The sequence below is a fragment of the Juglans regia genome, chromosome 11 (genome assembly GCF_001411555.2).
Source record: "Juglans regia cultivar Chandler chromosome 11, Walnut 2.0, whole genome shotgun sequence".
Classification (NCBI taxonomy): domain Eukaryota; kingdom Viridiplantae; phylum Streptophyta; class Magnoliopsida; order Fagales; family Juglandaceae; genus Juglans; species Juglans regia.
In genome coordinates this window covers 10,426,975-10,438,993 of record NC_049911.1, presented here as the reverse complement: position 1 = coordinate 10,438,993, position 12,019 = coordinate 10,426,975, and the positions used below count along the sequence as shown (strand labels likewise).

General features: G+C 32.7%; 1 protein-coding gene across 2 annotated transcripts; it reads right to left on the bottom strand.

Annotated features, from left to right (window-relative positions):
• Window positions 1–821: 821 nt before the first annotated feature.
• Window positions 822–7,365, bottom strand: LOC108980763 (protein NDL1-like). Of its 2 annotated transcripts, none has more exons than XM_018951767.2 (11): window positions 7,115–7,365; window positions 6,832–6,931; window positions 6,379–6,476; window positions 6,181–6,269; window positions 3,676–3,736; window positions 3,421–3,576; window positions 2,906–2,983; window positions 2,776–2,832; window positions 2,582–2,637; window positions 2,008–2,143; window positions 822–1,474 (listed from the first exon to the last, which is right to left on the bottom strand). In XM_018951767.2, exons 1-11 carry the CDS (start codon window positions 7,172–7,174, stop codon window positions 1,235–1,237), a joined length of 1,131 nt encoding a protein of 376 aa, XP_018807312.1. In that variant the 5' UTR covers window positions 7,175–7,365; the 3' UTR covers window positions 822–1,234. The 2 variants fall into 2 exon arrangements, with proteins under 2 accessions (XP_018807312.1, XP_018807313.1); XM_018951768.2 differs by having other exon boundaries at window positions 3,490–3,576; window positions 7,115–7,359.
• Window positions 7,366–12,019: the final 4,654 nt, after the last annotated feature.

Below are 12,019 nucleotides of genomic sequence, written 5' to 3'. Positions count from 1 at the left end.
CTTTATTCATATCAAGTTTTAAGCAGATGTTATAACTCTCTTTTCTTTTTATTATAGTATGTATCAAGTGGAGTACATGCTAGGTGTATACGATGGATACTAGGTGTTGTGCTTATCGACCTGTACAGTGCTATAACTAATGCGTTAAGTATCACATCTGAGGAGTACATTCGCAAGAATGAAACTCAAAGAATTGATGTGGGCCCGCACAGACGGTGGAGAATGTGGTTTAATTTGATGCAAATCGAGGAACCTTCCCAGAGCTTGACATGCCGCGAATCCTCTTGAAAGAGGGGTGCCTTCGACATAAGCTAGCAAAACATTGCCAAGGATACCCCTGCTTAAAATAAAAGCACTCTGATTTTGCAAGATTATTTTGAGACAATCTTCAATCGATTTGCTAGTACCTTGAAAATGATTTTGTTCATCATACAGTTTTATAGGCTGTAACTTGAAACCTTGGTAGGATTTTTTAATTTTGGGAATAATAACAATGTGGGTATAATTTCTTTTGATGACAAAAACCCCTACATTAAGAAACATTAAGTACAGCTTGGCTTTATTTCCCACCCACGGTAGCCAATTTGCAATGGAATGAAATGACTATCCTTGAGGCACCATTATTTCATAAATGAACACATGTGCATGGTTTTGCACTGAATAAAGCACAAAGTGAGTCAAAATTCATTTAACCTTTAAGTTTAAAGCTCACAGTAGAGCTATAACAGCTCTGCTTAAAACTATAATGAATATTAAAAAAAGACTATAATGAATAATATAAATAAAATAATTCATGAAAGAAAGATTAAAAATTTAAAATCACAAGCAAATACTCAGAAAAGCCATTTCATGAATAAGGAGCCACATATATAAATAGTACCCTTCCAGTTCAGTCAAAATAATGACCATGAATTAGATACAGTGGAATAACAAAAGTATGTATATTACAGACACTTAAGTCATGGTCACCAATTTCCTAACCCAAAAGAATAATTCCATCTTCCATCTTAGATCAGTTCCCCTTAAGTTTTCTACAACCAAGTTTGAAAAATTCTCATAGTCATGATCACCAATTTCCTAACCCAACTAACAGAATCAAAGAATACGCTACCCTGAAGAAATTACAAATCTCTGACGGCTGTATATGTGTGAAGATAGAGACAGCACGGCCCCCATATACATTGCTTCGCAGGAGACGTGAGTAATGAATACATACTTCAAATAGTCATCTGCATCAAATTTCAATATCTACTCGGGTTTTGATCGGTTTAAGTTTGATCCCAAGACTCTCTGGAGAGAAAAGCTCTGGTGCTATGCATGAATGGCAAGAAGGGCTAGTTGGGTTCGAGCCATTACTTGATGAGGAGGCAAAATGTTGTTGTCTGTAGTAACCGAACCCCATCAAGAAGAATTCAATAGGAATTAGCATAGCATATGGATGCTCTTCCGTCACCAGTGAGCCACAAGCTTGAACCTATCATGCACAAGAATAGAATTGTCATATTATAACTCAGTACACCTGACTGAAAGTGAAAAGTAGAACAATAATGTGCCATACACACATGGGGTCCTCTAGTTATAAGTACGACACACATGGGGTCCTCTGGTTAAAAGCAAGAATCTGAATCATGTATATAAAAATAAACATGAGTTCATAAACTACCGATTCTAAAATGCCAGCCTTTTTTTCTTGGCTTGCTTTCCAAAATCAGAGGCCACAAAATCATAAAGTTGCAGATCATTAACAATGATTTATGATTCGATAAGAATTTACACTTGAATGACCCAGTTGATCATCTCATAGCAGCAGAAACTGTACTAGATGCCAATGTTTAATTCTTTTTTCCTTTTTCTTTCTTCTTCCATGCGTGCTATTATCCTTCTCATGTTAGACTGTGAAAGCATGTTAATCATCTTTTTCAGAGCTAATTATCCCATTACCACAATTGAAAGCTGAATGAGGAAAACATATGGAGGAAGACGAAACTGGTGGGAAAAGTATGCTACCTCAACAAGAGCGCAGCTTTTTCTTCCCATTTTGGCACTCATATACACAGATTCTGCGTGGAATTCACTACTTTCTCCTACAAAAATAAGTGTCTTGCACTGCAACTTCTTCAAGCCCTCTGTAAGGTCATGCCTCCTGTAGATAGACCATCTGATCAATATACCCAGGCGTTCTTGACACAATATGTAATTTTGTTGAATTTGTAATTGCAGCAACAAGAAGCCAGAATGATTAAAACTCAATTTGGCTTTGTTTGGTTTTTTTTTTTTTTTCAGTTTGCCTTGCTGATCTACTGAATCATACTATCACCATCCCATGGACATAAGCTGCTTTGTTTACTATGCAGCTTGTTTCAAGACAGATACCAACTTCGGTAAATTTTTGGAATGTGAAATGCATAAGTACCAGCTATGTGGCTTCTCGTTTCAACTGTAAACATATAAAGTTCAAATGGGCACCACAAGAAGATTTCAACTATAATAACAGGTTGAAGCCTTCATGGTGGGGGCAGTTCAAATTACATGGAAACAGAAGCTGGCAAAATAAAATGTGTATGGAATGGACAAGACTTACGCATTAATTGCTTGAAGGTACCGCATGACATTCAAACTCTGCCTTTCATCCAGTACCTTTAAGCACATCACAGAAAAAGAAAAAGAAAAGAAAAAAAAAAAGTGGTTCATGTGGGGTAGAGTTATCACTTTGTTCATTTTATTATCTAAATCAAATACATTGGCAAGAAATTATCGAAACAGAGATTTCCCTACCCTTCTGAAAGTGTGTATTATGTCCGACTCTGCACCATGCATGCCACACCTAAGTTCCTACAAGAAATATATGAAAATTAAAACATATCTTAAGAGCAGAGTGCCTGAAATATAAGGTGATTTGGTGTACCTTACTAAAGTAACGCTGGAGGAGGCATTCCTTCAGTACACCACACATGCCATAGAAGTATAACAAATTCAACAATACCTGCAAAAGTGGAATTCATGCAATCTTATACAAAAATATCCCAAGCATTGATTCTCTAGTTTTACTTCTCAAAGAGAAAAACAAAAAACAAAAAAGTTGTTAAAAAAAAGGGTGTATTGCAGGTCTAAGCTTGATCTTTCTTGTGTAATGCTTAAGAAGTCTGTTCTCCTACAATTCCCCAGACAGAACCCCACAAGAAGGGTTCAGTGCTAGGGAGTGTTCAGACTTTGAACAGTGAGTGCAGCCCATTCAAGGTATCAAATAGCACAGTTACACACAAAAGACCCCCTCCTGCCCTTTCGCAACGTCAGGTTACTAAATTACCCACTAGGACTGTACAAAAGTTCATTGGTACTCATCTCAGCCTCCACTCTGGACACTGATATCTAATGGTGCCTTCATTACATCAATTGCACATATTCCAATTAGCTATGTACCATGACTGCTGCCACATAATAGTTTTTCACATTCACAAGCACATTTGACAGAGTCCTGGTGATTAGAACCTTATTGTAGAGCCACTCAGTCCATGATGGTGCTTTACAGATAGGGGACACCAGAATCAACCCAAGCACCCGCTCTGTATATTTCATCTGCGATATGGTAACAAAAAACAAAAACAAAAAAAGCACATGACTTACAGAATAAGAACATCATGACAAATACAGTGCAGCTGCATTTGGCCAACTTACTGCAAAGAGGGTAAGGATATAAGCTCCAGCTGTTACACCTAAGCACAGAACCTCTTTCAGCCTGAAGTGGAAAAAATCAATAATTGCTTAAAAAACTACAAGTGAGAATGGGCGAAGAGATATCTAGCTTAAAATAGCTGGATTAAATTGTACTATAGGGTGATATTCAAACCCCATTACAGGACCTAATGCAAAGCAAATATGCATGTGCCTTTACTTCAGCAAATAACGAAAGCTACATTAAACATGAAAACCCTAAACCTTGATTAATAAATGTTGTAGGAAATTCTTAATCAGGAAACGCCAAACAAGGCTGGATTGCAATTAACACTCAGATGCTAGTTCTTCATTTCTACATGAACTAAAGAACCTAATACAGTAATAAATGAGACGAGAAAAATTGGCACCAAAATATTGGATCTTACTGATTAATAGTGCAACATATATCAGAAAAAATATTCTCAAAACTATGACTTCGCAAGCCAAGCATCAATCTCATTAACAAATTAACCTTCCTAAGCCTTCAGCATTACATGCAGCAGATCTATCATCAAAATGCAGCATTAGGTACCTACTCTAAAATTTCAAACTTATACACAGATCAAGCCAAGAGGAAGTTGTGGCAGCCAGGGTGTCTAGCATAAATTGCAAACCTTGAGACAAATAACTACTGGGTTTGAAGTTAACCAGTTAATTGGAGCCAAGGCAATTAATGTTGCAAGCAACAGGGTGGTGCATTAATTTTTGTTTACCATGCAACATAATTGAGAAAAAAGGGGGCAAAACACAAGGGCATAAGATGTAACGGAGATAACCACTTTAGCTAGGTTGTGGAATCACTTCTTTGAACCATGTTGGGGATTTTGAAAAAATATAACCCTCCAAGCTAATGTGGCAAATGCTGCCCTTGAAAGGTTGATTGTATATATGCATCACTTTTGGGTCATCTCTTCATTGCAACAAGCATCAATCTCATTTGAATTATCTTGGCCCCCTCCCCAACAAATCTAGCAACATACCCTGCCTTCCAGTAGACCATGTTGGTAGCCTGGTATAAGGTCTAAATCCCATGGGCTTAGACAACTAAAGTGTTATTAAAACATCATATAGTCAAGAAGAAGGGAGAAGAAAGAATAAGCAGTATTTTTCTTTTTGATAACGAAGTCAGTTTTATTAAGAGCACAGAGAGACGCAACCCAAGTAGGAGAAGAAGAAACAGTAAGTAAAGCATTCATGACAAAGAGCATACCAAAACAGTCTAAAATGATAATATTAATGCAAATATTAAATATAAAACAAAACAGTATAATCGAATAACTGTTGAGCAAATAAAATCAGTAAAAGAAAAAACTGAATTATAGCCAGAATTGAATAATAGTGTGATCTGCTACACTCATTTCAAAGCTTCACATTTGTTCTTATTCAGAATAAGAATGAAATGAGAATATAATGAGATATCATCATTTGATGAATGAAATCAAATGTAACATCACGTTTTTCTAAGTGTTTCATTAGAATAAAAAAATGAAGAAAAACAAGCATATGTTTTACTAAATCAATTAGCCAGTGTATAATTGAAAAAATAAGCATCCAAGTAAATCTGATTATTTTAAAACACTACAATATCCTCTTCTTAATCTATCACATTTCAAGCTAGGAGATTCCAAGTAAGCTTTTCTCATAAAACATTCAAGTAAATCTGATGATTCTGAAAACAGTAGACAAATATTCAACAAAACAAGTGGAAAAATTCAAGACTCCCCTAGCTTTAATATATTATCCTGAAAACCTAGTTCTAAATTTTAGGCCATCAGTGCAATCTGATATAGCTCTACATTCATTCAACATTTTACCATGCTAAACTGAGCTGCCTGCCCTTTTCTTATATTCCAGATAACTTGTTATGAAAATATCTAGATTCCAAAGTAGAACATGTTGAAACTGAAAAACCAAAGGCACTTCCTCTTATTCATTCACTAGAGTTCTTTCTTTTTAAGGAAAGGAGTGTTAGAGTAAGACCCACACTTCCAGTTGTCCAGTTAAAACAAGAAGGTTAACAAGATTGGAAACTCATCAACTTCATCAAGATAACACATTTTTGAATGGTACTGATGTCTTTTCCAACATTGACCACAATAACTCTTTATTTGGAACTCTACAATATCCCGGCACATTTTTGGATAAGAATGAAAAAAAATTAGGATTCATAAGTGGAAAACTAGTATGTCACACACTGAAACAAATTGAAATCAAGGGGCCCACAGATTGAACAAAAATAACTAAACAACAAATCCCATAAGGAAAAGAAGTTGAGTGATAGAAAAAATTACAATTCAATGTAATGAACATTCATTTCCTGAAATCATTAAGTATTCAATATGATGAGTCTTAGAGCCCCCATCATTCCCTTAAATAAAATAAAAAATCATTCCCCCCATTCCCGCCGATATAAAGTAAAATGCAAAACAATTGTAAAACTAGTAAAAGAGAACAACATTAACATACCCAAAGAAATCGAGCACTTCAGCTACCTGGTCTGCAAGATCGTCCACGCTAGGCAATGGAGCATCTGAAGAAATGACATCAGCTCCTACCTGCAACAACTCTTAAACAAATGGAAGACAGAAACGACATTAACATCAACAAAAGAACGAATTTTCAGTGCCACACTGATGTCCAAATAAATGCATGGCTGATACTGACCTCATGGCCTGGGGCATCAATGTGGTAAATGCAGAAGTTATGAAGCAGCAAAGAAGTTGCATCTGGACAGAAGAAGAGGCCTTGGAAACAAGACATGTCTGTAAAAGCCCAGAAAACAAGTAAACGCCTAGAAACTGAAAAAATATTTTCAGTTCTAGAAAATTTGGATTGAGCAAAAACGTAGTTAAAAACCCCTAAAAGCAAATAACACTACCCAGTCATCAAAAACTCGAATTTTTGCATGAAATTTGAAGTGAAACACAAAAATCCGTTACAGACAACTTCAAGATCGATTAATAAATCACAGACTGCACAGTTTCTCAGTGAATCAAAGCTTCATTCATCCTGAACATATTTTGAATAGAAATGCAAGAACCCATCAAAACTATAAGCCAAGAAATCCACGAAAATTAGCATTAACACCATTAAATGAGTGCAACAAATGAAGCGTACAATTGAGAGCAACATCTGGGTATGTTATCAAAGCAGGCTTTTCTTGGTCCCCGCATATAAACACAGAGACTGAACCTTTGCTTGTCTTCACCACACATTCCTGCAAAATCACATTAAGCAAAAAACAGGGAAAAAAGGGATAAATAAACAAATATATAAACTCACAGAAAATAGAATAAGAAAGAGAACATAATAGAAGTCGGAATAAAGTACTCTGCATTGAAGAAAAGAAAAGGAGATGAAAAAAAAAAATCAGACATTCTTGGTGGCTATGGTCGCTTACCTTCCCTCCAAAAGATACCATATCCATGTCAACGGAAACCGAGTCACTTGACTCGCCCATGATTCACAACCTCACACCCACAGCAAACAACCAATAGAGAGAATCAAACCAACTCACTGCGTCAGAGTTTTCGAATAGCAAAATGCAAAAAACAAAACTTTCTCCCGCAACTGCTGCTACTGCTAGTACTACTGCCAACTTTCTTCTCCGTGCCTTTTCTTTTTAACTTTCATTCTCCAAGTTTGAAGGTTTGACGAAATTACATAAACACCCTAAACCTAATACCGGTACCACGACAGCTGAGGTTACTTCGGCTGGGCATAATGACGATTCCATCCTCCTATCAACGCTTTGACTCCGTTGTCGTTTAGTCGGTTTTGTGTCGCAGAAGTTACCGTTGCAGTGGCTCAAGCGGTCAGCTTTTTTATAGGGACAGGCAACTGAAAATGACTCCGTGAACTGTGAAGTGGTAGTTGAAACGTCGTCGTTTCTGGTGGTACTAGGGAGGAGGAAAAGGGATGGTAGATTTGTAATAAAATCCTGTAGAATGAGCTTTCTAGTAAATCTGAGAGAGGCATCATACAGCTGTATGACACCTGGAAGCACCTAAAAGGAATACTCCAGAGTTAAGTCTATCAGAGTACGCCAGCTCATCACTAGCCAGGCTAATATTTATGCCCATTATTTATTTATTTTTATTCATTTTCAGTCTTGGGAAGATGTAAATAAGATAAAGATTTTCAGTATCATATATTTTTTATAGAATATTCTGAAATTCTAATTGGAAATTTGGACCCAAATCAAATCTTTTCTTTTTCAAGCCCATTGTTATATTTAGAATTACAAAAATTAATTTAAAAAATAAATCTAACTAGAGGTTATAGATATTTGACTTTGCTAAAGTTTTGAAATAAATATTCGACATATATCCATATATAAATTAGTATGGTTGTAATTGGGCAATTGTTGATATCCATGTAAACGAAATTATTTATATGAATTAAAATAAATATATACTTCAAAATTTTTAAGTTATATTTTAAGAAATATTTGATTTATGCTGGTTTGGTTATATAAAACTAAACTATCTTATCTCATCTTATATAATTATTGTAATTTTTTAAACCCTCATATAAAATATAATAAAAATTTTAAATTTTTCAAATCTCAAAATAAAAATTATATTATAATAATATTTTATTTAATTTTCAATAAAACATCTCATTTCATCTCATCTGAATTGCGTCACCAAACAAAACCTCGAGATTATTCTCAAATTCATTGTTTTTTTCTTTCTTTGTTAGAATTTGAGAATAAGTTATATTACTTGCAAGTCTTGTGTGTCAAACACACCATTTGTCGTGCCATCCCTTTCAATTATAATAAAAATTAAAACTATGTTTATTAGTTGATGTGATTATGATGAGAATTGATATTTACAATCGTAGAGTGCATAAATACTATACAATTCCTTTAAAAAAATTAAGTAAATACGATATCTAAAAGAATTAATATTTTAATAACGGACCTCACTCTTTTCAAAACGATTCTACCGCACTTATATACTCTACAACTGTATGTAACATTACTCGATTATGATATATCTCTATCTTCTGCGCATTACTAATATGTTTTTCTTTGTCAAAACATAGACAAGTCACAAGGTTGAATTACCCAAAAACAAGGCAAGAAAGAGTGATATTACATTAATCTAAAGCTAATTGCTAAGAGAAAACAAAGGAGGGAAAGAAAGGAAAAAAAGGAAAAGAAAAGAAAAAGTGAGAGAGAACAATAAAATGTAATTTTGCGAAGGTGCAAAAACTTTGCAAAACAAACCTATATTTCAATGGTGTAATGAAGTATTTCACAATTCATTTTCTATGAAGTAACCTCCTTATATATTGTTTAAGGGTGTAATTGGTCCGGTCGGCCTATGGGAGAATTTTTAGACTAGACTAAAAATTCCAGTCCATCCCTTTTTCACCTTGAGACCGAACCGATTACACCTATAGACCAGGCCAAATTGTTATCTATTGGTTCGGGTCAGAGCAAAATGGGCCAACATACAAAAAAGCCCAAAACTACCTTCTAATGTTTATTTCGGCCCAACATTTTGCTTCCATTTTATTTTATTTCCAAGTAAATTAAATGATATAAAATAATAAAATTAAAATTAAGTAAGCTCTTTAATGTGAATTATCTAATTAACTCATTAATAAATTTTTAACTATAATTATATTAATGATGTAACTAACTTAATACTCAATAATCAACAATGTGTGTATGAATTATGATAATTAATACATAATTGTCTATATTAAAATTTTAAAACTTTATATACGGTTAATGAATAATTGGTCCATGGGTATTTTATACTTGTAATTTAGGTATCTTACAAAAAAATGTACCTAACTATTTTAATTAGGTGTAAATACTAGGTAACTAACTCTATCATATAGTATATTAGTTAATTGTCAATAACAAATTAGTTAATATTTAATATTATATTTAACATATATGGCCAATGATCATAGTTTAGATAAAAGTTATATAATTAAATTATACAATTACTATCAAAATACTATATACAAAATAATAATATATATATATTTCAATTGGTCTAGTCCAAAAAAACTATAACCCAGGACCGAAGCAAAAATTGAACTTTTGCAAGCTAAGGAACAGAGACCAGACCATTAGTGTTATCGGTCCGGTCGAATTTCCAATCCAAACCGGTTAACTTACACCCCTAGGTGTAGATACTAGGTAGCTTGAGTATGTATCATATGATATATTAATTAATTTTCAATAGCATATTAGTTAATATTTAATATTATATTTAACATATATGGTCAATCATCAAAATTACATAATTAAGTTATACAACTATTATATAAAAAATAATTTAAAATAAATATATATATATGTATTCCAATCGGGCCAGTCCCAAAAAAATCATAACCTAAGATCGGACCATAAACTGAACTTTTGCAAACTAATAGATCGAGACCAGACCATTAGTGTTATCGGTCTGGTTCCATTCAGTCTTATCAATTTTTCGGTCCAGACTGATTAACTTACACCCCTAGTATTGTTAGGTGACGATCCTTTATGACAATATTATTAAAGCAATAAAAGGTTACCGATTATTATATCAAAAAGAAAAAAAAACATTGTAAACTTACAAGAGAAAGAACCAAAGATAGGAGAAAAAAAAGACCCTATTAATATAGTGTGAGAGATAAATAAATGAGATAGATCTTACCATATTTATTGAGTATTTAATATTGCCTGAAAATTTTAAACATGTAACAATAAAGGATATAAGACCAATTTTCTAATTATGGCATAAAATATAAGGTTTCTAATTATTATTTATTTGAATTGAACTATTGAACTATCAAGTTTAGATAAGAGATATTGCATTTGGAGCCCACAGTGTAAGTATTTTTTTATAATCATTTTTATCTCATCTCACATCATCTAATTAACTTCTTCAAATTCAAAAATAAAAATAATATTAAAAAATATATATTTTAATAATATTTTATTCAACTTTTAACTTTTATCTCATCTCATCTCATCTATAAAAATAAACGCGTAAATGATATAGGGTTTGGATGCTTCTTTCTCAAAAAATGTAAAGAGAATCGCATTCCATTAAGATAAATAGAACTTTTGGTAGTTTCATTATAACATAGTAAATACACCTATTAATATTTCCTTTAAAAGTTAGCACTAAGTATATGGGTAAATGAATGATAATTTTTGTCTCATTTGCTTTTTCCAACTAAGTTGAAAAAAAACTATGAAAATAACCTCTCCCACTTTGTTAGTTGAAGTCCAAGATTATGATAGGTTTTAGCTAGCAATCTTATTTTTGGCTGTATATATTGTCAAATCAAATGATAATAAACTTACTCCACCATGCATTGGATGGGAGTCACTTCAATTCACGTTATTAAAATTTTAAGATTTTTTTTTTAGTTCTTAGCTCTTACCCATTTTTTACCCATTTCATTGTACCGCTCAATACAATCACTAATCATAAAAGAAAATAAGTTATTCTACTTTCAATTCAATGGAAATAACACACCATCTATGCCATTTTAATGATAAGATTTAATTTGTAATATTTAAATTTTAAAATTAAATTATATCATGTAAACATTTTATTAAGTATGCTTTCCACATTGACTTAACATTAGAATTTTTTTTGTTTTTAAATTGCTCAATTCAAAGAGTTTGTATAAACAGATCTCGTGTATCTTGCTGAACTCAATTATAAAAAAATAATTTTTCTTATCAGTTACATTTCACTGTACACATCCTACATCCTATGAAAAAATGTAACAGACCTCGTGTATCTTGTTGAACTCAATTATAAAAAAATAATTCTTTTTATTAGTTACAATTTACTGTACATATCTCATATCCTAAAAAAATATAAAAAAAAAAAATCAGGTATAAAATATAGAGATAAATAGTGGCTGATGTACAACAAAATCCATTATAAAAATATGTAAAACTCTTGATAAATTTGGCGAAGAATTCAACCGATGGAAATGAAAACAGAAACAATTATAACATGTCTTATTATTATTATTATTATTTATTGTTTATGAGGTTGGGACATGATTGGTCTGTCACTCAGTGAGCCAAACGCGTTTTCAAACGATAATCACGGCCAGGTTGCCATTGGATTCAACCGCAAGTTTACCAAAATCAAGAAAAAGTTGGTGGTTTCAGTTTTTTATTTATTTTTAGGCGCTAAAGGATTTCAATTCATTTTTTTAAAGTATTTTCTCACGAAAACACGTGTGTTTCTCAAATGACACGTAGATTAACAATTTTAATTTTATATTAAAATATATTAAAAAAGAAAATAGAAAATATTTCCATTAA

Bases quoted from the DNA above. Each gene is read 5' to 3' on its own strand.
- LOC108980763 (XM_018951767.2), bottom strand. From the start codon at position 7,174: ATGGGCGAGTCAAGTGACTCGGTTTCCGTTGACATGGATATGGTATCT. The intron at 6,932-7,114 runs GTAAGCGACCAT...GTGATTTTGCAG, and splicing joins TGGTATCTTTTGGAGGGAAG to GAATGTGTGGTGAAGACAAG. The intron at 2,638-2,775 runs GTAGGGAAATCT...ATGTGCTTAAAG, and splicing joins TAATACACACTTTCAGAAGG to GTACTGGATGAAAGGCAGAG.